The sequence below is a fragment of the Topomyia yanbarensis genome, chromosome 2 (assembly GCF_030247195.1).
Source record: "Topomyia yanbarensis strain Yona2022 chromosome 2, ASM3024719v1, whole genome shotgun sequence".
Classification (NCBI taxonomy): Eukaryota; Metazoa; Arthropoda; class Insecta; order Diptera; family Culicidae; genus Topomyia; species Topomyia yanbarensis.
In genome coordinates, this window is record NC_080671.1 from 240,338,899 (window position 1) to 240,364,851 (window position 25,953).

The 25,953-nt window shown below is 34.9% G+C and overlaps 1 protein-coding gene and 1 long non-coding RNA gene across 5 annotated transcripts; both read right to left on the minus strand.

Moving 5' to 3' along the window:
- Positions 1–7,193: 7,193 nt before the first annotated feature.
- Positions 7,194–8,962, minus strand: LOC131682978 (uncharacterized). Its single transcript, XM_058964807.1, has 4 exons — positions 8,783–8,962; positions 8,434–8,597; positions 8,102–8,378; positions 7,194–7,911 (listed from the first exon to the last, which is right to left on the minus strand). Exons 1-4 carry the CDS (start codon positions 8,936–8,938, stop codon positions 7,261–7,263), a joined length of 1,248 nt encoding a protein of 415 aa, XP_058820790.1. The 5' UTR covers positions 8,939–8,962; the 3' UTR covers positions 7,194–7,260.
- Positions 8,963–10,564: 1,602 nt separating this feature from the next.
- Positions 10,565–25,202, minus strand: LOC131682982 (uncharacterized). 4 transcript variants are annotated; one of them, XR_009304296.1, is made up of 5 exons: positions 25,101–25,202; positions 24,618–24,697; positions 24,366–24,550; positions 11,344–12,198; positions 10,565–11,288 (listed from the first exon to the last, which is right to left on the minus strand). It is a non-coding gene; the product is annotated as an uncharacterized LOC131682982 (long non-coding RNA). The 4 variants fall into 4 exon arrangements; XR_009304295.1 differs by having other exon boundaries at positions 10,566–11,288; positions 24,366–24,535; XR_009304294.1 differs by lacking the exon at positions 25,101–25,202 and having other exon boundaries at positions 10,566–11,288; positions 24,618–24,967.
- Positions 25,203–25,953: the final 751 nt, after the last annotated feature.

A 25,953-nucleotide genomic window follows, 5' to 3' on the forward strand; every position in this document is an offset into this window, starting at 1 on the left:
CAAATACTAAAAAATTCGTTGAAGCAGATTGGTCTTTCGTATATGTCACCATTTAATGCGCCCACCTTTGCTAATGAGTCGGCCTTTTCATTGCCCGGGATAGAACAATGAGAGGGGACCCAAACAAAGGTAATCTGATAAGATTTTTCAGATAACGTACACAAGGACTCCTGTATCTTCCCCAGAAAATACGGGAATTGATTTTTAGGCTTCACCGCACGAGGAGCCTCGATAGAGCTGAGGCTGTCCGAGATGATGAAGTAGTGATCTGTGGGCAGAGTGTCGATGATCCCAAGGGTGTACTGAATTGCAGCTAACTCTGCGACGTAAACTGAAGCGGGATCATTGAGCTTGAATGAAGCGGTGATAGTATTGTTGAAGATACCGAAGCCAGTGGACGCATCGAGATTTGATCCGCCAGTGTAGAACATTTTGTCACAGTCGACTTCTCGGAATTTATTATAAAATATATTGGGGATCACTTGCGGGCGTATATGGTCCGGGATTCCACGAATCTCTTCCTTCATGGATGTGTCGAAGAATACAGTAGAATCAGAAGTATCTAGGAAACGAACACGGTTGGGAGTATACGAAGAAGGATTAATGCTCTGTGCCATGGAGTCGAAGTACAAGGACATAAATCGGGTTTGAGAATTAAGCTCGACGAGCCTCTCGAAGTTTTCAATCTCCAACGGGTTCAGAATGTCGCATCGGATGAGCAATCGATATGAGAGTTTCCAAAATCGATTTTTTAGCGGAAGAACGCCCACCAGCACTTCGAGACTCATCGTATGGGTCGAGTGCATGCAACCCAAGGCAATGCGCAAGCAACGATACTGGATTCTCTCCAGTTTGATGAAGTGTATGTTCGCAGCGGAGCGGAAACAGAAACACCCGTACTCCATCACCGACAATATCGTTGTTTGGTACAACCTGATCAGGTCTCCTGGGTGAGCACCCCACCATGTTCCAGTTATTGTTCGGAGAAAATTGATCCTTTGTTGGCATTTCTGTTTCAGATACCTAATGTGACATCCCCAGGTACCTTTAGAGTCGAACCAGACCCCGAGATATTTAAATGTGAAAACCTGGTTGATCGTTGCACCCATTAATAAAAGCTGGAGTTGCGCCGGCTCACGCTTCCTAGAAAAAACAACCAACTCAGTTTTCTCCGTGGAGAACTCAATACCCAGCTGAAGAGCCCAAGCAGACAAATTGTCCAAGGTATTTTGTAATGGTCCTTGCAAGTCGGCAGCTTTGGGCCCTGTAACAGAGACCACCCCGTCGTCTGCAAGTTGCCTTAGCGTGCATGAATTGGCAAGACAATCGTCAATGTCATTCACGTAGAAATTGTAGAGCAGGGGACTTAGACATGAGCCCTGGAGTAGACCCATGTAGCTAAATCGCGATGTTGTTAAATCGCCATGCGAAAAGTGCATGTGCTTTTTAGACAACAGGTTTAGCAAAAAGTTATTTAAAATTGGTGAAAGACCATGCTGGTGCAGCTTCTCTGACGGAATGTTGATAGAAACTGAGTCAAAAGCCCCCTTAATATCCAAGAAGACTGATGCCATCTGCTCTTTGTTAGCATAGGCCATTTGGATTTCTGTAGAAAGCAACGTAAGGCAATCGTTCGTCCCTTTGCCTTTGCGGAAGCCAAATTGTGTATCTGACAGTAAGCCATTTGCTTCAACCCAATTGTCGAGGCGAAACAAGATCATTTTCTCGAACAACTTCCGAATACAGGACAGCATTGCAATCGGCCGATACGAGTTGTGGTCGGAGGCTGGTTTTTGAATGGCGATGACCTTCACTTGCCTCCAGTCATGAGGGACAGTGTTACCCTCAAGAAACTTGTTAAATAAATTCAGCAAGCGCCTTTTTGCAGTGTCAGGCAGATTCTTCAGCAAGTTGAATTTGATTGGGGCGTTATTGTTGCATGATAAGAGAGCAAGTGAAAACTCCACCATCGAAAACGGTGTTTCGTTCGCGGTATCGTGAGGAGACGCGGCGCGGTACGTTTTCAGTACCGGGACAGAGTCTTGGCGAAAGCGAATATCCAACGGTTTGAATATTCCACGTTCTCGTTGTTACTGTTTCGGTTACGCATACGTCGAGCCGTACCCCAAAGAGTGCTCATCGCTGTTTCTCTCGTTAACCCGTCGACGAACCGGCGCCAATAACTGCGTTTTTTGGCTTTCATTAAACTCTTCATTCGCCTTTCTAGCGACGCGTACTGCTGATAGCTAGCGGGTAACCCGTCTTCCCGGAAGGCCTTATATGCAGTGGACTTCTCCGCGTACAGCTCTGAGCACTCTTTATCCCACCACAGTGTGGGAGACCGTCCATTTGTATTCGCAATGGGTACTGGTTTAGTCTGAGCTTGATTCGCACTGTCGAGAATCAAGCCAGCCAAAAACCTGTACTCTTCCTCCGGAGGAAGTTATTGAGTGGATTCGATTTTAACGGATATCGCGGTCGCGTAACTCTTCCAATCAATATTCCGTGTGAGGTCATATGAGACATTGATTGTTTCCGATGGTCTTGAACCGTTAGCAATTGAAATCACGATAGGCAAATGATCGCTACCGTGGGGATCAGGGATCACCTTCCACATGCAATCTAACTGTAGCGATGTCGAGCAAAGCGATAAATCCAACGCGCTTGCGCGTGCTGGTGGTGTAGGAATCCGCGTCATTTCTCCCGTGTTTAAGATGGTCATGTTGAAATTGTCGCAAAGATCTTGGATTAATGTTGATCTATTATCATCATGAAGACAACCCCATACCGTACCGTGCGAGTTAAAGTCTCCCAGAACTAGCCGCGGTGCCGGTAAGGATTCCGTGATATTACAAAGCGTTCGGTGCCCTACCGAGGCTCTAGGAGGAATGTAGATGGAAGCAATGCAAAGGTCTTTACCTTTGATTAAAACTTGACAAGCGACAATTTCAATGCCTGGTGTCGAAGGGAGGTTAATTCGGTTGAAAGAATAGCACTTTTTGATCCCCAAAAGTACTCCTCCATAGGGGTTTTCTCGATCCAGACGAATTATATTAAAGTCGTGGAAGTTGAGATTTATATCGGAAGTTAACCAAGTTTCACATAATGCGAAAGCATCACATTTTAAACTATTTAGTAAAAATTTAAAGGAATCGATTTTCGGGAGGATACTTCTGCTGTTCCACTGTAGAACAGTGATCGAATCGGTGACCTCGTTCGATGACTTAGCCATCGAAGGATACGATCGCTGCAAGGAGGGGCCATTTAGCAGTCAACTGCTTCAAAAATGTTTGCACTATAGGGAGAAAACGTATCAGAAGGCTTTTAAGAGGATCAGTAACATTGAAAGCTGTGAAAATTAAGTCCACTATGTCAGAAAATTTCATTAGTCCGCTACTGGACTGAGTATCTGTTTGAAAAAAGGGGACACTTGGGGTTTTTGGTGTCCCTGGAAGTGGTGGGTACTCCTTGTTAGAATTAATATTTCCAAGTCCTGGAGCAAATTGCTTCGGCTGTAGTGCATCACTTCCGTTGGATTTTTTTATTGTAGTTGGCGCACTCTGAGGGGCGACACCTTGGCACCCTTACGAGGCAATTTAGAGGAGGCTAGATTTCTCCTCTTCCTGGATTCCCCTGGGTTAACCAATGATGTTCCCTCTTGTGGGTCGTCAGTTTCTTGCTCAACGCCAGCCAAAATAGCAAAGGAATTTTCGGAAGGGACAGATGGCGAAGCATTCTTTAACATTTCTGCATAAGAATGCCTCGAGCGATCCTTAAGGGAGCGCTTAATTTTATCCCCGCGCTGCTTGTACGCCGGGCATGACTTAAGAGCATGCGGAGGGCCCCTCAGTAAAAACACTTCTCAGTTTTCCACCGCAAGCGTCATCCTCATGCTCTCCCTCGCATTTGCCGCACCGTTTTTTATTGCCACAATAAAACAGTTGCCGCGGTACAAACAGGCGAACGGGTAGGCGAACCTTATCCAGGAGGACATAGTTGGGAAGAGCAGACCCGGAGAAAGTCACCCGAATCGAGTCTGACGGAGAATAAGTTGTCTTATCATTTTCAGTTTTTGCGGAATACAATTGCTTGCATTCCAAAATCTTCACCTTTTGAAGTGAAGGGTCCTTAAAGCAGCCAACCCCGTACTTCAACAGGTCTTCGCACTTTAGACCCGGTTCGGCGACGATTCCATCGATCTCCACTGCCCTACAAGGCACATACACCCTGAATTGCTTCGTAAAACGCTCGCTGCGAGCAATCTGGTTTGCCTGGTCGAGGTCATTTACTATAACGCGTATCTTATTAGCTCGAACACGTGTTATCTGAGCTACGGACGGATAGTTAGCAGTCAGCTCCCGTGATATTTCTAGAATATTGGCGATTTCGTGTTGGGCCGGAAATACACCACCCAGGGTCCGTTTGAACTGGCTGGGTATGTTTTAATACGGGGAGGACTGGGGGAATCAGGGGAGGGAGTAATTTCGGGTTTATCCGGTATATCCATGGGAATATCATTCCCATCCAATGTTCCTTCGCCCTCGGCCATTAAGGCACGAGGATAGCACGTGGTGTAAACGAGAGATGAAACTTGTATTCTGGGGAAAGGGAAAAGTAGAGACCGATCGGGGAAAGGGAAATGAAAGAAAGAAAAATAATACTTAGCTTATATAGCGGCGTGTCCGGCTATTCTGGTATTCACTTCACCAGCCTGGGCACCGGCGAACAAAGACTGCCTCAAACAATGGTTGACCTTCACTGACAATATATATTCTTGATCACTTTATGCACAGCACCAGAAAACGAACTGCTTCGATCGAGAGCTCGGAGAGAGTTGATCCCGAAACCGTTGTTCGCTGCTCATCACGCCATTTCCTCTGTAAGGCAGTCATGATCTGCGTCACCACTCTGTCGACCGCGTTCCATGTGATCATGTCGGTTATTATTTTGTGGGGGACATTATTCCGGGCACCGTGTCATAGCGTCCCAAGAGTGGTGCGTCATAACGTCCGGAACATTAGGACGCATCAGGCTGCGTCATAACATCCGAAAACGGATGTGCGTCATAATGTCCCGGACGTTATGACGCACAATCATTTACGGATCTTATAACGCACCTCTTGTGCGTCATAATGTCCCGGACGTTATGATGCACATTCAATTTCGGATCTAATGTCGCAATCGATAACCTGGACACTGTGACGCACTTATGGATTCGGATATTGTGACGCATAAAAACTGCGTCATAATGTCCAGGCCATATCGTCCCAAAATAATGTGCGTCATAACGTCCGGGACATTGTGTGACAAGGTGTGCGCCATATAACCCGAAAAGAAATGTGCGTTATAAAGTCCGGGAACTTATGACGCACACCCGTTTCCGGATATTATGACGCAGCCTGGTGTGTCATATTGTCCCAGACATTATGACGCGTCCTTCTGTGGGACCTTATGACTTGGGAAGCTATGACATAGTACCTGTGCGTCAAAATATCCGAAACAATGAGTGCGTCATATTATTCCGGACATTATGACGCAATTCCTCTGCGTAATAACATCCCAATATCAGTGTGTCTCATAAGATCCCGGACATTCTGACACAGGACTACTATCGGACGTTGCGATACAAAAATAACTTAGGATGTTATGACGCATTCTTGCTTTCGGATATTATGACACACTCTCGTACGTCATAATGTCCCGGACGTTATGACGCTCACATAACGTCCAGGACGTTATGACCTGGGACATCATGACGCAGCACCTGTGCGTCATAATATCCAACACTATGAGTGCGTTACAGTGTCCAACATGTCCATTGCGACATAAAATCCGAAAATGACAGTGCGTCATAACAACCGGGGCATTATGACGCACAACGGGTACGTCATAACATCCGAAAACGGATATGTGTCATAAGGTCCCTGACTTTATGATGCACACTTATTTTCGGATCCTATGACGCACCCCTTGTTGACCTCCCCTGGTATGAAAGTCGGCCTTGTAAGAACACCAGCTTATCTACATCACTTAGCGCTGGACCCTCCCCAGAGGTAGCCCGAGCTAATAAAGGATCGGTTTACAAACCACGCCCGGATCTTCACAGATGCGTCCAAGCTAGTCGATCGAGTTGGGGAGGGGATCCGGGGGATAGGTACAGACTTCGCCTTCTGCCTCCCTCCAATCTGTTCCGTTTTCTCAGCAGAATCCGTAGCGATTAGCTTTGCGCTAGCCAACAAAACAGATGGCATCCCGACCGTCGGTAATCACCGCCCTGGAAACTGGTACATCCCGCCACCCGTACATACAGGCTATCGGGAGCTACTGCGATTCGCTGACTATTCGGTGGTTTCCTGGTCATTGTGCGATCAGCTGAAATGAAGAAGCCGATGCATTAGCAGCGTGCGGGAGACGTGCCGTCAAACTGCTTACCAAACTGGTACCCTCCTCGGATATAGTCACGCAATTTCGGAGTAAAACAAGAGAACATTTCACATTTTACTGGAGGAACCAACATGGTCACCCCCAGGAGGTTAAAGGGGAGCTGGCATGCTGGATTGACCACTCCAAAAGACTCGAGCAGAAAGCCCTCTCCCGATTGCGAACTGGTCACCAACTGACATCGTCATCATACGCCTTGATCGCACAACAGTGGAAGGGACATTTTTCCAGTTTAGAAGGGAGGCTGCGAGAATCGAATTGACTATAACCTCTGACAAGACAAGGAACATGGTGATCACTGGTAGAGTGAGGCAGTCCGAACGATGTTAACTTCGAAATAAAAAGACGTGTTGCGGTTGCGAATAGGGCTTTCTATAATTTACGAGGTCTACTAAAGTATCGTCGCCCGATTACGATTCTACATCAAAAATTCATTCATGAATACGAGACTCACGGAAACTTAACCAGGAACAATTCAATAATGTTTCATAAGCCGATCAACAATACAAGATAAGCGCCTCAGCACTGCGCAAGATCAATGATTGGGACTGGAACACCCCAATGTGTTATTGAACGAACAAGCGAGTAGAGAAGGCACACACCGTTACAACGTTGCTTACCCCACTTAAGATTATATACAATATTCTTTCTATTGAATGGGATTTGTTCTGTAGTCAAATCTATAACGAAAAAGAATTTTCTGGATTTAACAAAATTTCTTTGAAATTAATTCATTGTGTTTAAGAAATGTATGCAGTATATGATTTATTTATTATTTATATTGACTAAGCTAATACACCCCTTATTGTGCACAATTCCTCAAATGCAATGAGCACGATCGCTTTGGAATGGTAGTACATCGATTTCAGCAAAGAAGTTTGTGAGCATTTTCCGTATGTTGCTTGCTATTTCGTTCGGACGTCCACGTCTTGGTAAATTAATTTGATCCAGTTGATTCAAACGACGCCACTCTCCTTCAATAAAAACTCCGTTCTCAATTCGATCAACGTGATCAAAATGAGATGATTTCAGAAGAAAATTGTGGAGTGCACAACAAGCACCCACAATAACTTTAACTTTGTCCGGATAGCATAGAAATTCGGACCTCAGACAGCCCCACCTCATTGTTAGTAAGCCAAAGGCATTTTCAATCGTTCTGCGAGCTCGAGAAAGTCTGTAGTTGAAAATTTTTTGTTCATTGGAGAACGCACTTCCTGTACCATATGGCTTCATTATCCGAGAAGAAAGTGGGAATGCATCATCTCCAACGAAGAAAAATGGAATTTCTATCCCATTCACACTGGCATCAGGTGGTAATTCCAACAAACCGCAATCCTCCAGAATATCCTGGCCAAATTTAGTTCTTCCAAAAACATTCATATCGCCATCTGCACCAGGAGATCCAACATCTATAAAAGTGAAACGATAATCTGCATCACATGCTGCCAAGAGTATGATGCTGTGGTAACGCTGCAATTAAGACTCGAATAACGTACTAAAACGCTATGAAATCGTGAATTACCGGCACTGTGTCACAACATCTGAAAGAGGTTGCAACACTCAGGACATAATGACGAACAAGACAGCGTTGCAAGTCCTTGACGCACACTCGCATATGTTAAAATCTAGAACTTTGTGACACAGTGCCTAAAATACTTACTTTGTAATTGTAATACAATGACCCTGCGTTTGGGGGACATTTAATGCGGATGTGCTTGCCGTCGATGGCTCCGACGCAATTCGGCATGTTCCATTTACTACGGAAGTTATTTGCCACACCCAACCAGTTCTTTGCTGAGAATTCCATGAATTCAGTTCCTGCTAGTTCCTCGTAAATTGCCTGACAAGTCTCCCGCAAGATTTTCGAACTTTCAGTGGAACTAATGCGATAGTTACTTGCTCCATACTTCTCGAAGAAAGGTCCACCGGCAAGGTATCTACAAATATTAATCATATCATCTCACCGATATTGATTTCTGAAATGAAACATACTCAACGGTATACGCCAGTTTATGTTTTGCGCTAATGCAATCAGCCCGAGTCCATCTTTTTGGTTCAAGTTTATGTCGTATTCGACGATACAGTTCGTCAAATTGCTCTGCGTTCATATGAAAGTTGCTGGTGAACTCGTCTGTCCAATAACGCATATCGTCGAACTGATAATTATAGCAAGGAAATGAAAATATTTATTTAGTAAATTACCCACCTGTTATTTGAAAAAAGCACACGATGAGGGGTGATTTTGAGAAACATCCCTCAGAATACTTAGGATATCCCTAAGAATACATACTGTACCCAACAGGGTATCGTAAGCTAATAAATTTACAATTACAATACTTACATCCTTTGTGAACCTTCCTTTTTCTAGCCGCATTTTGAGGTAAGGATTCACCCAAAATCTTCTGCTCCGCTTGTTCTTGCGGTTTCTGATTTTTGACAATATTCCAATCGACAGAACGGAAAGTCCCATAAACATAACATCAGATTCGGAATCCATAGTTGTTCACTAATCAAATATTGTTTATTAATTCAATAAGAATTCCGAGCTGTAAACCCAGGAGCGGATTTTTTTTTGACAGTTGAGAGCTGTGGAGACTTTTCGGCGGAAAATTTTCCGTGATCAAAATCCCGCACAAAATCCCGTGCCAAAATCCGCGATCAATTTCCCGAGGTGTACAGTAGCCTTTAGAGTGATCTGCCCCTAGGGTTTTACACCAACCGACATAACCGAATGAGCCGGATGAACTTCGTTTAACAATTCTCGGTGATTTGTTTACATGGGAGTTACATGAGTTTCAATGTAACAGATGGGCACCCGTTGTACTCGAACTCACGCAACTGACAAAGTAAATAAACCACCAAGAACTGTCAAACATGAACGTCATTCATCATGAGTTCATTCGTGTGGTCATCCTGTAGAACTCAATTCGGGACAAATAAACCGCAAAGTGTAGATCCCTTCAGAAGATTGAAGAGAAAACTCTCATTAAATATTAAAAATTGTACATAATGAGCAACGCTTCGTCAATATTTCCTGGGAAACTGGGTTTAGACAACTCGGAAACCGGCCTTGATAACTGAATGCTAATATGATTGTTACTCTAGAGGCAGATCACTTGTGATGCATTTTTAAAAATCAGCTAAATTAAATGCATTTCTTTCCATCAAGATATAAATTCGTAATGTATTTTGTGTTACGTGCAATGTATTTTGCGTTGCGTGTAAGACGTCAAAACCCTACAAAAAATTAGCCTTACATTCAACAAAACGTCGAACAAAGTGAATCAGCGTAGGACGTTTGTTAAGGCTAGTTTACAGTTCGGGAAATGGATCACGGGATTTCGCACGGGATTTGCGTCGGGATTTGATCAGGGAAAATTTCCCGCTGAGATCTCTCCAAACTGTCAAACCAAAAACTCTGCTGCTTCTTAAAAATACAAACAGTATCCAACTTGCAGCAAATTGCAAACCTTCTAAAAAATACTATTTTCCCCGTCGGAAACAATTTATGTTGAATTGTTCCCGGCCGGATTTCTGTGTGGAGAGTTTTAAAATCCCGTGATGTTTCCCGCGGTTGGGTTTACACTTCAGGAAAACTGTCATTTTTGTGTAGACTCAATTCCCGTCACGGGATTTGAAATCCCGAGCTCCATTTAAAATACACAAGGACCCAAATCCCGTGACACGTTTTCCGAACTGTAAACTAGCCTTTAAACAAACTTTTCCACGAGGGAGTGCAAAGTTGATGCAAAAATGGAAATTAAATGCATTTTTTCTAATTTGATGCATATTTGTTATACATTTCTAGAGTGATCCGCCCCTACCCAGTAAATTTTGTAGAGCTCAATCGGCCCGATTATCAGGCCGATGATCGGGCCGACTAAGCCCGATAACGGGCCGATCAGAGCAGTATATCGGGTTTATATCCTGCAATTTTGCACCATTTGTATAAACCGCGTCAACCTTCGAATATGCCAACCGCATCGACGTAATCGGACCGACGTGAGCCCGATGTAGAACTATAGAAAATCGGGCGACCGTCGTGCTCATTAATTTCGTTTTCTTCTTCTTATTTTAACGTTTGGTTTTTCTTTTTTCAAATAAAAGCAAAAACAGCAATATTTTTTTGCTTTAAAATTTTTATTAGCGCCAGGACGTTATATTTCTTGTTAAACAACGTTAGCTTTAGTGGCGGATATTCCATCAGAGGCGGTTGAAACTCCGGAACAATTCTCGTAATCTGTGGCAAAGGAGCGGAATCAATTCTACTTAATTTTGCCGGTTTGCTCGATTCAATCATGCTAAATGGAACCGTCGCATTCAATGTTGCCGGTGTCGAGAAAGACATCCACATTTAATCGTGCCGGTCGGGGCGCTACGCGTTCCACTTTCGGAGTGTTCATCACCAGGCTCGAGGCTTTACTACATAATTTCTTCGTCTGCAGCTGCTGATTCGCCGACCCTCGACACGGGGGCGAAGCCGTGTATGTAATTTCCCGAGCTTGCTTTGTACCAGCTTCGCCTGAATCAACCTCCGATAGTTCCTTACATGGTTTCTTAATCCAATCGGCATCCAGTTCTGTCGAAGGCGCAATCACACTATTTTCCGCATCAATCTCATCCTCGTGTCTATGTGTTCGGATCATCTTCAGATGAGGTTCCGCCGGAATGAGCAACGCTCCCTCCCGTTCCACCTTGTGTCAGCCTGAAACACGGACTCCACCACATATGAAATTGACCCGGCTTCGAGTACAGGCTAGTCATCGATTGACTCTTATTTAACGGCGATTGCGTTTTGTCGTGGTACTTTACCAATCGGTTAACCAATCCTCCTCTCCGTGTAAATCCTGCAAAATTAAACGAATTAGAACCTATAAAGGACGTGCAGACTTGCGAACTCACTTAGGATCACTCAATCGATCCACACTGGACCCGGACGTCATTCAGCTGCTTCTAAAATTTGTCCTGCTATTTTGCAACGGAGAGGTAGGCTTCTTTTCCCAACTCCAACCTGTCCTACCGGACTACCGTAAAGATTCCCCCGGATACCGCTGCTGTCCAGCTGTGTCGACTCTGCCATCGGACTACTCAGCTTTCTGCTCAAATTTCCACTGCTCAGTTCCCCTCGGGCACCGCCGCTGCCAGCGATCCCTCCACTAGCAAAGGCGAACGACGTGTATCGGCTGCCGTTGTGGTTCATTTCCTGCAAAGAAAAAAAAAGTTTGGTAATTGGAGGTCCAAGAATCAGAAATGTAAATACACCACACAAACTAAACACGAAATAATTATGCAACCATAAGATTATTAGTGGTTCAATTGGACCTCAAGCTCCGGAGTAACACTTGCATTTTTCGACCACTACCAATCGTCCTATAGCTCGGTGCTGGTCGTATCCTTCCGAGTTTTGTACAATTTCCATAATGCAAGGATATAAAAAGACGACGGTTTGTGCTATTCAAGGAAGTCAGATTGCCAGGTGATACAGACTATTACTATACTGAAAGTTTTTCTATCCGACAAAGTTTATCGTTACCATTAATTTGAAATATTTAGACGATCGCAAAACTTTGAAACTCGGGAAGCATTTGGACTCGAACGAGTTTGCATGACACTGGTTTCTGGGCAGGTTAATGTGTCTGGATTAGTGTCCAGGGTGGACTATCATGGAGATCAGGTGTAAACAATACTATCAAAAAAGTCCTGAATAAGTGTCACGAAAACAAATAAATTACCGAATGCCATGATCAAGTTCAACACCTGAAAAAAAAACGAATCTGTGAATAAATTTGAATAGATTATACGAATAATACGGTGCACTGTTTTGGCTGTTTATCTAAGGGATCAGATTGGATTGACCTAAATTATCGGGGTCTGATGGGGTGGTAGTCTGAGGGGACTGGTGGAGAGGGATCTGAGGGGGTTTAACGAGTTGGGGTTAGGACATGGCGGTGCGATATGTGGGGGAGTAACCCTTCACCACACACTCCAGTTAAAATCCAGAGTACATTTTTCTCGAGAGTACTGGAGCAGCAGAGCTATAGTCTCGACAGGACTCCCAACAATACAATTGAAAACAAGACGGGAAATGTTACCCCCTAAACTGCTTAAGGCCAATTACAGTGGGCCGTGATTCTGAATGTGATATTCATTTTATGGTTCAGATATGTGCGAGCGTAGGGAGTTCGCGATTACGTGTATCATAGTGAAGGGTTTAGGCGTTTGTACATTAACGTTTTCGATCGCGTGTGAGTTTCTATGTCGCGTGTGCTAACGTGTATGTAACTTCGCGTGTATAAATTATATTTTATGACCGTGTGCCTTTCGCATATTCGCATGTGTTCTTGGATGATCGCGGACCGTGAATCAGATACGTAATTTTTGGTGTACGGCTCAGATGCAAGAAGAAAGTGAGTTTCCATATCACCAGAGTTCACTAGTGTCGCCATGGAACGTGTTGTCTAGTGGATATGAACTACCAAAAATAAAAGTCGCAAGGACAGAACATGCTTCGTAAAACCCGCTTCAAATGTATTAGAATGTAAAATTCTGATATAAACTTCAAGCATAAAAATCGAACTGAGGTTCTCCCCTGTAAGAGTCGGATTAAATAACCTTTAGTATAAAAACCGGAAAACTATAACCGATTCTTACAAAGTAGTTTTTTAGCCGACTTTTTATCTTGAACGTCGCGATATACGGATACTCCTGCATACGAATTATTTAATTTTAACCGGTTTTTAAACTGGAGGTTCATCCTTGTCGAGTTTTGCGGTTGACAACTTTTTTGGCGTTTCTTATGCTGAAGGATCTCAGTCCGATTCCTACGCTTGAAGTTTATTTCTGATCTTTACATTCTAATAGCGGGTTTAATGAAACATTTTCTGTCCTTGTGAGTTTTATTTTCCGTTGTTCATATGGGCGTTATTTTTTGCATGTAACTAAATGTGTGAAGTTAAGGGACCCACGTAGACCGAAATTTGAGATTTTTTGAACCTAGCATCCCCCTCCCCCTAGTAGACTCAGTAGACTTTTGCCAACCCCCTCCTCCTCTAAAGGCTATGTAGACTTTTCGATATTTTTATTTGTGGAAAATATGAAAATAGCAAGAAGCACATTATAACGTTCAAATAAAAATTTAAATTAGTAACAATTTAAGGAAATATAAAATCAAAATATTTTTCTCCAAAATACAAGACTTGTATGTCGAATTTTATAAATTTCTTACAGTTTTGAGAAAGGTTTCCGTTTTAGTTTCACTATACTATAAGTTGGACTTATAAGAACACCGTGTAGTATGTAATTTAATACAAGTGTGAATTTAAAAGTGCTTTCAAATATTTGTATAGCGAAATACTTCTTTTCTAAGTAAGTCACACAAGAATGTTTCAAAAGATATATTGCTATAACTAATTAAAGTTTAGCTGAAATGCTACTTTTACCAACAGTGCGTGATTGCTAAGCTAGCAAGTACTTTTTGAGCATTAGTGGAGCGCAAAATGTGATAAACTTTAGATAACAATTTGAAATTGTACTGTCGATGTTAAGTATTATCTAGACTGAAATATTTAACTAAACATGCACGCAAAATTTCAATTTTCGTAGCAAATTTCAATATTTCTAAGAATGGGATAATCTGAATTGTCTTATTCGATTAAGGGGACGAAACTGTCCTAATCTTTCCGAAAATATTTATTTTTCTTATGTAATCAATAGTCATATCACCTAAGTAAGTATTATCGCTAAGTATTAAATCTTAACTCCGAATATTTATATAGTAGAATCGGATTGCACGGATTTGCGCCGGGTCAAAACGTAAAATTTAACGGGTGTTTCAAGATTTTGAAATTAGTGTAAACGATTGCAAAAGAAATTTCAAGCTGATTAACTCGAGTGAACGCTTTGTTGAAATAGTTTAACTACACAGCTTGAGTCACCAAAATTATTAAATTAAAAATTTAAAAAATCAGACCACCTATTGTCAAAAATCGGGCGTTTCTTGTTATCATGGTGGTTTTAATGCTTAACTTTGACCATTTTTGAACTTTGCTGGTTCATACGTTTAATGGTCCATGCGTGTCTGCTAGTGGTGTCTGAGATGATAATTCACGACTGGAGTTTACAGTCAAAACCTTCTACGGAGAGGAATTTTGGGAGATCGTCTTTAGAACTGTAATTTTGTGTTATTCCTAGATTTTTTTCATGAGATTAAAACTATATCTAAATATACGCAAGAAAGGTTGTTGCTTTGTCCAATTACATGGGTTTTGGGTTGAGTGGTTGCCTAAAGAGAAGTTACCTCAATAGTGTACTAGCTTCGAAGTGTCTGCATAAATGCATCTAGCTGAATCGACTAGTATGTTGAACACAATTCGCTTTAAATCCCATTAGTAATACGAAAATCACAAAAAAAATAAAGATCTACGCAGATTTTTGCAAATAGACCCCCCGTCTCCCCTCTCGTAGACAAACGTAGATTTTTGTCCACCCTATGAGTTCACGTTTATGAACGGCCGCTAAGTTGCTAGGACGGAGGATAAAGATTTCCGGACGAGACCGATTCATGCTCGCGCGAACACGGCCGTTTGTGTGTTCGCGTTTGTAACATCATAAATACTAACACGTTCATCTTATTACCGGGATATTCTCAAGTTTGCACGATCGCGAACGTAGATGTGCGTATATTATCGTGAAGGGCGTAAGCGTTCGTATGTTAATGTGTTTGTCGCATGTGCTCGCATGCATAAATTCTTTTTTTTTCGAGAGTTGTCCTATTGGAGCTGTAGAGCTAGACTCTCGTAAGGGCTCCCCGTCAAAATTACATGCTACAATTTGCAGACGAGACAGGCAATGTTACAGTTACAGTTTGTGGCGTGCGATCACATAGCAAATTGTGATTCAAACCGATACTCCGATGAAAGCAAAAAAGGTAAAAATTTCGCTAAAATGTCTCTCAAACAACTTAAATTTGCTGTTCTAGGTCACCGACGGCCAATTAAACTTTCGTTGACTACATTGACCACCATAGACGGTTCCGGAAGTGCCCGGGAAAAGCGGCCATCTTTCAAAATTTACGAACTCACACCAGTTTCCCGGAAATGATTAAGCCGATTTTCACAAACTTAGTCCCAAATGATAGCTATAATATCCCCATAGATGTCTATAACATTTCGTACGGATCGCTTATATGGTTCCGGAAATATAGACTAAATCGTCCGGTCACATATGAAATTCCCATATAAGCCGGAACTCAAATTTTTTTTCAAAGGAATTCGTATTTTTGATGCCAAACATCTTTAAAATGCATGAAATCGACTTTTTGGGACGTTGCCGATTTCGCACCTTTTTTCAGTTCAATATTACCGTGGCTGTTGATGGTAAGTCTAGTTTACACTTGTATAACGATGGAGCTATTCCAACAGGGTTGCTATGATTAGGCAAATATGTGCCAAATCAATCAAGTCCGAAAAATTCTGAAAGTCTAAATTCCAAAGTTCTAACATCCTAATATTCTAGAATTCTAATATTGTACTATTCTTATACAGTGAAACCCGTTTTTATCAGCCCCTTGGTGAAATTTAGACTGGCAAAACGAGGACATTGACATGTGTTTCCAATCTGTATGTTACACATCCTTGATCTCACTTGAGTACTATTGCTCTACATTTTCATTATTTTCTCTACTCAGTAATCTCTAGCTAATTGAATGTTGTTCAAAAGTGAAAAAGGGAAAGGGGGTAAATATTAAACTTATTAAAAAAAGGGAAAAAAAATTCTGAAACCACAAAATTCTAAAATTCTAAAGAAATTAAGAACTAAAAACTAAAGTTCTAAAGTTGTAAAGTTCTAATATTCTGAAATTCTGAAATTCTAAAATTTGAAGATCTAAAAATTTAAAAATTCAAAAATTCTAAAATTTGAAAATTCTAAAATTCCAAATTTCTAAGATTCTAAAATTCTAAAATTCCAAAATTCCAAAATTCTAAGATTCTAAAATTCTAAAATTCTAAAATTCTAAAATTCTAAAATTCTAAAATTCTAAAATTCTAAAATTCTAAAATTCTAAGATTCTAAGATTCTAAAATTCTAAAATTCTAAAATTCTAAAATTCTAAAATTCTAAAATTCTAAAATTCTAAAATTCTAAAATTCTAAAATTCTAAAATTCTAATATTCTAAAATTCTAAAATTCTGAGATTCTAAAATTCAAAAATTCTAAAATTCTAAAACTCTAAAATTCTGAAATTCTGAAATTCTAAAATTCTGCAATTCTACAATTCTACAATTCTAAAATTCTAAAATTCTAAAATTCTAAAATTCTAAAATTCTAAAATTCTAAAATTCTAAAATTCTAAAATTCTAAAATTCTAAAATTCTAAAATTCTAAAATTCTAAAATTCTAAAATTCTAAAATTCTAAAATTCTAAAATTCTAAAATTCTAAAATTCTAAAATTCTAAAATTCCAAAATTCTAAAATTCTAAAATTCTAAAATTCTAAAATTCTAAAATTCTAAAATTCTAAAATTCTAAAATTCTAAAATTCTAAAATTCTAAAATTCTAAAATTCTAAAATTCTAAAATTCTAAAATTCTAAAATTCTAAAATTCTAAAATTCTAAAATTCTAAAATTCTAAAATTCTAAAATTCTAAAATTCTAAAATTCTAAAATTCTAAAATTCTAAAATTCTAAAATTCTAAAATTCTAAAATTCTAAAATTCTAAAATTCTAAAATTCTAAAATTCTAAAATTCTAAAATTCTAAAATTCTAAAATTCTAAAATTCTAAAATTCTAAAATTCTAAAATTCTAAAATTCTAAAATTCTAAAATTCTAAAATTCTAAAATTCTAAAATTCTAAAATTCTAAAATTCTAAAATTCTAAAATTCTAAAATTCTAAAATTCTAAAATTCTAAAATTCTAAAATTCTAAAATTCTAAAATTCTAAAATTCTAAAATTCTAAAATTCTAAAATTCTAAAATTCTAAAATTCTAAAATTCTAAAATTCTAAAATTCTAAAATTCTAAAATTCTAAAATTCTAAAATTCTAAAATTCTAAAATTCTAAAATTCTAAAATTCTAAAATTCTAAAATTCTAAAATTCTAAAATTCTAAAATTCTAAAATTCTAAAATTCTAAAATTCTAAAATTCCAAAATTCTAAAATTCTAAAATTCTAAAATTCTAAAATTCTAAAATTCTAAAATTCTAAAATTCTAAAATTCTAAAATTCTAAAATTCTAAAATTCTAAAATTCTAAAATTCTAAAATTCTAAACTTCTAAACTTCTAAAATTCTAAAATTCTAAAATTCTAAAATTCTAAAATTCTAAAATTCTAAAATTCTAAAATTCTAAAATTCTAAAATTCTAAAATTCTAAAATTCTAAAATTCTAAAATTCTAAAATTCTAAAATTCTAAAATTCTAAAATTCTAAAATTCTAAAATTCTAAAATTCTAAAATTCTAAAATTCTAAAATTCTAAAATTCTAAAATTCTAAAATTCTAAAATTCTAAAATTCTAAAATTCTAAAATTCTAAAATTCTAAAATTCTAAAATTCTAAAATTCTAAAATTCTGAAATTCTAAAATTCTAAAATTCTAAAATTCTAAAATTCTAAAATTCTAAAATTCTAAAATTCTAAAATTCTAAAATTCTAAAATTCTAAAATTCTAAAATTCCAAAATTCTAAAATTCTAAAATTCTAAAATTCTAAAATTCTAAAATTCTAAAATTCTAAAATTCTAAAATTCTAAAATTCTAAAATTCTAAAATTCTAAAATTCTAAAATTCTAAAATTCTAAAATTCTAAAATTCTAAAATTCTAAAATTCTAAAATTCTAAAATTCTAAAATTCTAAAATTCTAAAATTCTAAAATTCTAAAATTCTAAAATTCTAAAATTCTAAAATTCTAAAATTCTAAAATTCTAAAATTCTAAAATTCTAAAATTCTAAAATTCTAAAATTCTAAAATTCTAAAATTCTAAAATTCTAAAATTCTAAAATTCTAAAATTCTAAAATTCTAAAATTCTAAAATTCTAAAATTCTAAAATTCTAAAATTCTAAAATTCTAAAATTCTAAAATTCTAAAATTCTAAAATTCTAAAATTCTAAAATTCTAAAATTCTAAAATTCTAAAATTCTAAAATTCTAAGATTCTAAAATTCTGAAATTCTAAGATACTAAGATTCTAAGATTCTAAAATTCCAAGATTCTAAAATTCTAAAATTCTAAAATTCTAAAATTCTAAAATTCTAAAATTCTAAAATTCTAAAATTCTAAAATTCTAAAATTCTAAAATTCTAAAATTCTAAAATTCTAAAATTCTAAAATTCTAAAATTCTAAAATTCTAAAATTCTAAAATTCTAAAATTCTAAAATTCTAAAATTCTAAAATTCTAAAATTCTAAAATTCTAAAATTCTAAAATTCTAAAATTCTAAAATTCTAAAATTCTAAAATTCTAAAATTCTAAAATTCTAAAATTCTAAAATTCTAAAATTCTAAAATTCTAAAATTCTAAAATTCTAAAATTCTAAAATTCTAAAATTCTAAAATTCTAAAATTCTAAAATTCTAAAATTCTAAAATTCTAAAATTCTAAAATTCTAAAATTCTAAAATTCTAAAATTCTAAAATTCTAAAATTCTAAAATTCTAAAATTCTAAAATTCTAAAATTCTAAAATTCTAAAATTCTAAAATTCTAAAATTCTAAAATTCTAAAATTCTAAAATTCTAAAATTCTAAAATTCTAAAATTCTAAAATTCTAAAATTCTAAAATTCTAAAATTCTAAAATTCTAAAATTCTAAAATTCTAAAATTCTAAAATTCTAAAATTCTAAAATTCTAAAATTCTAAAATTCTAAAATTCTAAAATTCTAAAATTCTAAAATTCTAAAATTCTAAAATTCTAAAATTCTAAAATTCTAAAATTCTAAAATTCTAAAATTCTAAAATTCTAAAATTCTAAAATTCTAAAATTCTAAAATTCTAAAATTCTAAAATTCTAAAATTCTAAAATTCTAAAATTCTAAAATTCTAAAATTCTAAAATTCTAAAATTCTAAAATTCTAAGATTCTAAGATTCTAAAATTCTAAAATTCTAAAATTCTAAAATTCTAAAATTCTAAAATTCTAAAATTCTAAAATTCTAAAATTCTAAAATTCTAAAATTCTAAAATTCTAAAATTCTAAAATTCTAAAATTCTAAAATTCTAAAATTCTAAAATTCTAAAATTCTAAAATTCTAAAATTCTAAAATTCTAAAATTCTAAAATTCTAAAATTCTAAAATTCTAAAATTCTAAAATTCTAAAATTCTAAAATTCTAAAATTCTAAAATTCTAAAATTCTAAAATTCTAAAATTCTAAGATTCTAAGATTCTAAGATTCTAAAATTCTAAAATTCTAAAATTCTAAAATTCTAAAATTCTAAAATTCTAAAATTCTAAAATTCTAAAATTCTAAAATTCTAAAATTCTAAAATTCTAAAATTCTAAAATTCTAAAATTCTAAAATTCTAAAATTCTGAAATTCTGAAATTCTGAAATTCTAAAATTCTAAAATTCTAAAGTTCTAAAATTCTAAAGTTCTAAAATTCTAAAATTCTAAAATTCTAAAATTCTAAAATTCTAAAATTCTAAAATTCTAAAATTCTAAAATTCTAAAATTCTAAAATTCTAAAATTCTAAAATTCTAAAATTCTAAAATTCTAAAATTCTAAAATTCTAAAATTCTAAAATTCTAAGATTCTAAGATTCTAAGATTCTAAAATTCTAAAATTCTAAAATTCTAAAATTCTAAAATTCTAAAATTCTAAAATTCTAAAATTCTAAAATTCTAAAATTCTAAAATTCTAAAATTCTAAAATTCTAAAATTCTAAAATTCTAAAATTCTAAAATTCTAAAATTCTAAAATTCTAAAATTCTAAAATTCTAAAATTCTAAAATTCTAAAATTCTAAAATTCTAAAATTCTAAAATTCTAAAATTCTAAAATTCTAAAATTCTAAAATTCTAAAATTCTAAAATTCTAAAATTCTAAAATTCTAAAATTCTAAAATTCTAAAATTCTAAAATTCTAAAATTCTAAAATTCTAAAATTCTAAAATTCTAAAATTCTAAAATTCTAAAATTCTAAAGTTCTAAAATTCTAAAATTCTAAAATTCTAAAATTCTAAAATTCTAAAATTCTAAAATTCTAAAATTCTAAAATTCTAAAATTCTAAAATTCTAAAATTCTAAAATTCTAAAATTCTAAAATTCTAAAATTCTAAAATTCTGAAATTCTGAAATTCTAAAATTCTAAAATTCTAAAATTCTAAAGTTCTAAAATTCTAAAATTCTAAAATTCTAAAATTCTAAAATTCTAAAATTCTAAAATTCTAAAATTCTAAAATTCTAAAATTCTAAAATTCTAAAATTCTAAAATTCTAAAATTCTAAAATTCTAAAATTCTAAAATTCTAAAATTCTAAAATTCTAAAATTCTAAAATTCTAAAATTCTAAAATTCTAAAATTCTAAAATTCTAAAATTCTAAGATTCTAAGATTCTAAGATTCTAAAATTCTAAAATTCTAAAATTCTAAAATTCTAAAATTCTAAAATTCTAAAATTCTAAAATTCTAAAATTCTAAAATTCTAAAATTCTAAAATTCTAAAATTCTAAAATTCTAAAATTCTGAAATTCTGAAATTCTAAAATTCTAAAATTCTAAAATTCTAAAATTCTAAAGTTCTAAAATTCTAAAGTTCTAAAATTCTAAAATTCTAAAATTCTAAAATTCTAAAATTCTAAAATTCTAAAATTCTAAAATTCTAAAATTCTAAAATTCTAAAATTCTAAAATTCTAAAATTCTAAAATTCTAAAATTCTAAAATTCTAAAATTCTAAGATTCTAAGATTCTAAGATTCTAAAATTCTAAAATTCTAAAATTCTAAAATTCTAAAATTCTAAAATTCTAAAATTCTAAAATTCTAAAATTCTAAAATTCTAAAATTCTAAAATTCTAAAATTCTAAAATTCTAAAATTCTAAAATTCTAAAATTCTAAAATTCTAAAATTCTAAAATTCTAAAATTCTAAAATTCTAAAATTCTAAAATTCTAAAATTCTAAAATTCTAAAATTCTAAAATTCTAAAATTCTAAAATTCTAAAATTCTAAAATTCTAAAATTCTAAAATTCTAAAATTCTAAAATTCTAAAATTCTAAAATTCTAAAATTCTAAAATTCTAAAATTCTAAAATTCTAAAATTCTAAAATTCTAAAATTCTAAAATTCTAAAATTCTAAAGTTCTAAAATTCTAAGATTCTAAAATTCTAAAATTCTAAAATTCTAAAATTCTAAAATTCTAAAATTCTAAAATTCTAAAATTCTAAAATTCTAAAATTCTGAAATTCTGAAATTCTAAAATTCTAAAATTCTAAAATTCTAAAATTCTAAAGTTCTAAAATTCTAAAATTCTAAAATTCTAAAATTCTAAAATTCTAAAATTCTAAAATTCTAAAATTCTAAAATTCTAAAATTCTAAAATTCTAAAATTCTAAAATTCTAAGATTCTAAGATTCTAAGATTCTAAAATTCTAAAATTCTAAAATTCTAAAATTCTAAAATTCTAAAATTCTAAAATTCTAAAATTCTAAAATTCTAAAATTCTAAAATTCTAAAATTCTAAAATTCTAAAATTCTAAAATTCTAAAATTCTAAAATTCTAAAATTCTAAGATTCTAAAATTCTAAAATTCTGAAATTCTAAAATTCTAAGATACTAAGATTCTAAAATTCCAAGATTCTAAAATTCTAAAGTTCTAAAATTCAAGAATTCTAAAATTCTAATTGGACTGACGATTCACGTACCTTTTATAAATCCGTACGACTATCAGATGAAGGTTTCAGTTCTCTGATGTGGCGACCTACTGCGTGTTGCGCAGTAGCTAAGCAATATCAGAGAACTAAAACGCCCAAGAAAACACAAAGACCCCTTCAGAAAAAAAATTGTATGGAGACATAATTTTTTTTTAAATATTTGTATCGGCCTTATGTCGAGGGTTTTTTACTGTTCAGGTATTTAATCCATCCTTGAAAACACCAGTAACCTAAACCAAACGGAACAAAAAAGCAGCTAAAATAAAAATAATAAAATAAAGAAATGAAGGCTCTAGGATAATAGGACCGAAATGTTCGATAACATTTCGTTGCAGTTCGGAAATTATCAAAAAGGATAATTTTCAAACTTTGAATCAAGGAATCCAGTCTTCCGACAGCATGAAGTAACAAGTTACTTTACGCTTGTCCGGACATGCCGTAGACTCAGGTGATTCGCATTTCTAATGCCAAAAGACACTGACTCCTACGGTAGCAGACAAAAAGTTAAGTCGCCGGTGAGCTCTAAGCTTGCATATATGATCCTCTTCCACGCTTTTCTAAACTTTCTCCCTTCAACTCCTTGCTCTCCCTTGAGTACTATGGTTCTAAATATTGAAAAATATATTTCACCTTCCAGTCCCTTGCTAATTGAATGCCGTAACAACTGTTGTTCCTACTAACCTTGCTCGTATGGTTATTGTACTCTCGAAAGTAAGGCTTTTGGCGAAGCTAGTTTAATGCGACTATGCCGCATAGCCGAGGTGGCCTTGTTACTTGTCATCGGAATCACAAGCAAACCTGTGATCTACTCGTTTGCCCGGTATACTCAAACATAGGGGCTATCCTAAGGACAGCACGCGAAGGAAACGATGTGGCATAGCCACATTAGGCAGCGACAATATTTTATTTTTTTCAATGAGTACTATTCTATTGTTACTAAATAAGACATTGTTAATACCTAATGTGGCTACGCCACATCGATTGTTTCTTCGTGTTAAACTAGGGATACTCCCTATGCTTGAGTATACCGGCCAAACGAGTGGATCACAGGTTTGCTTGCGATTCTGATGACAAGTAAAAAGGCCACGTCGTCCGTCGGATCCTTCGCGCTTCGGATCCTTGGACTATGCGACAGAGCCGCATTAAGCAAGCTTCGCCAAAACTCTTACTTTTGGGAGCACAATAATAGGTAGGTACAACTTATTTTTAAACTTTTTAATGAATTATTAAAATTTTCGCTTCCCCCTCTTTTTTATGAATCTTCAACTACACTAGCATATTCACGAAAGAAAAACATGCTTTCCACTTACAAGGGAAGAAGTACCTAAAGTAAACAATTACCTACTAAATCTTCTAAACTAGACAATTACCGAAAATAAACATGCAAATACGGCAAATACAGATGCACTCAAATGCATATGTAGATTCACTTGCAGAACATAGATGCACACTGAAAGAAATCCAAACGTTAATTCTATTTGCTTCAAACCGCTTAAAATTCATATGAAGAAGAAATGCTATTGTTATGACGCGCACACATACCTTCTATGTGTCAACTGTATAAACTATGTATGCACACACATAAGTTATATGTGCATATTATTATAGAATGGGGTTTTATGTGCCTAATAGTTATGAAATGTGAATGTAAGATTAATATTTCTTGTGAATACACACATTAGGTTTATGTGCCAGCAAATAGTGTCTATATGCCTCCGTTAATTGCAAAAATCTATGTGTAAAATCAATAGGCATAACGTTTACTTTTTTTTGAGTGCAGGTACATATTGCGCACATACAGATATGCAAAACAAATTACACAATTCGTTCTCGTTTCTCAGTTGAACGTTCTGGCCATGTATAAAAATACATAATACGTAAATCTTAAAACATATACTAATATAGATTCGATCTTCGGTGGCACTTGAATGTGTATAATCAGCAAGTTCCGATGGCTGTACATAACCTCGTAAAACAAGCAAGCAAGGGCAATTGCAGATCACGGTTTTGTGCATAGACAAGCCTTAAGCAAGATGAATGACAAATAATTATAGCTACTTAACTTTTTTCCCGCATGGTGTCCTGTGGAATATCCTCCGATGATACGTTCGTTAGCTTCTCGAAAAATGTGAATTTATCCCGCTGATACTTTTGTTTTGCCATCCAGCGGTCTGTTTATGTACGCTTTAATGTAGTAAGGCTTAACAATAGCAAATGCAACTCCGCCCCGAATCTATAAAGTTGAAAACTGATAAGAGACTTAACTTGCTTTGCGATGATTGGAAAAACACTTATGAAATTACAAAGACAATTACCTTCGCAGTCTCCATCGAAACAAAAACGTATATTGTTGGTTTTGTGCAATATTTTACCAACTACAATGAATTTTCACACGCTGAAAAACTATTTTCTTTAGTCTTAGTGAAAAACGAGCGTACTTGGTGAAAAACGAGAAAAAAGACAAACACCCGAAGACCTGACCGAACTGAATCATGAATGCTACTTTGTATTTTTTGTTTATAATGAGGTTATGTAGAAATGAAGCGCATATTCGAAAGATGCATGAACGAGATGGCAAAGAAGCTCATCGTGCTATCTTTTTCGTTCTAATGGAGTAGATAGAACCATCAAAATTTTCGAGACCGATTCGCACGACAACAATTGCACTGGGTAGTTGTTACTTCTTGTTACAAATGATTTTGATAATTATAAAATACGCGTCAGACAACTTATTTAATTTCAAATAATCGGATATCTTCTGTAAAAATCATAACCATGTAAACTGATTCAATACTCACAGTAATTTATTGAATAACATAAAAAAAACACTATGCTATATTTCACCCTAAAGCTTAGTATGCACCTCTTGCGAAATGAGGTCGCGAAATATTTTTCCAGTAGATACAGAACACTAGATTAGGATTGTCGCTGGTGTTCCCATTGTTTTCGCCTCGGAACATGTTTGTTTTGCTTCCGGTATATATCTGTCAAAGTATCGAAAGTCTCTCTCGTAAAAATCTTTGGTCCGCACTTTTGGTACACGCAGGGAAATATGGCCTGTTTGTAACCACAAACCGTTTAGTTGAGCTTCAAATTAGTAGAATGCAGAGTTTGCCTATTTGTCATTTCAGTATCGTTTATTCTGCTGTGATTTTTATGCATTCAAGACCGAAAACGTCCAATGCATAAAATTTGCAGCAGAATGCGAGAGGCAAACAGAAAAATGATGTGATATCTGATATGAAACCAATTTCTATGTGGCATACTATTATAATATGATTAATTTTCACATGATATCTACGCGTGACAGGTAATTTTTATGTGCTACCTCAAATTGCAAAAAATTATGTGTGAAATCAATATATTCAATATAACGAATTTTCTCGGTGTAAATTTTCGACTGTTCTTGTTATGAAATGAACGAGTTTGTATATACCGCACAAAGAAATAAAAATTTATCAAAATACAGTACCGATTTAGACAATTTGAGCATTCTAATTAGTGAAAACACATTAGCCAAGAATGGCCATTCTTTTGCTGGCTAAAAGAAACAAAAATGATTAGTCGCTATGAAACAACGATAGAGGATTATTTATTTGCTTTTTTTTTATTTTGGCCATTTGACAGGTACATCCCGGAATCAAAACAATG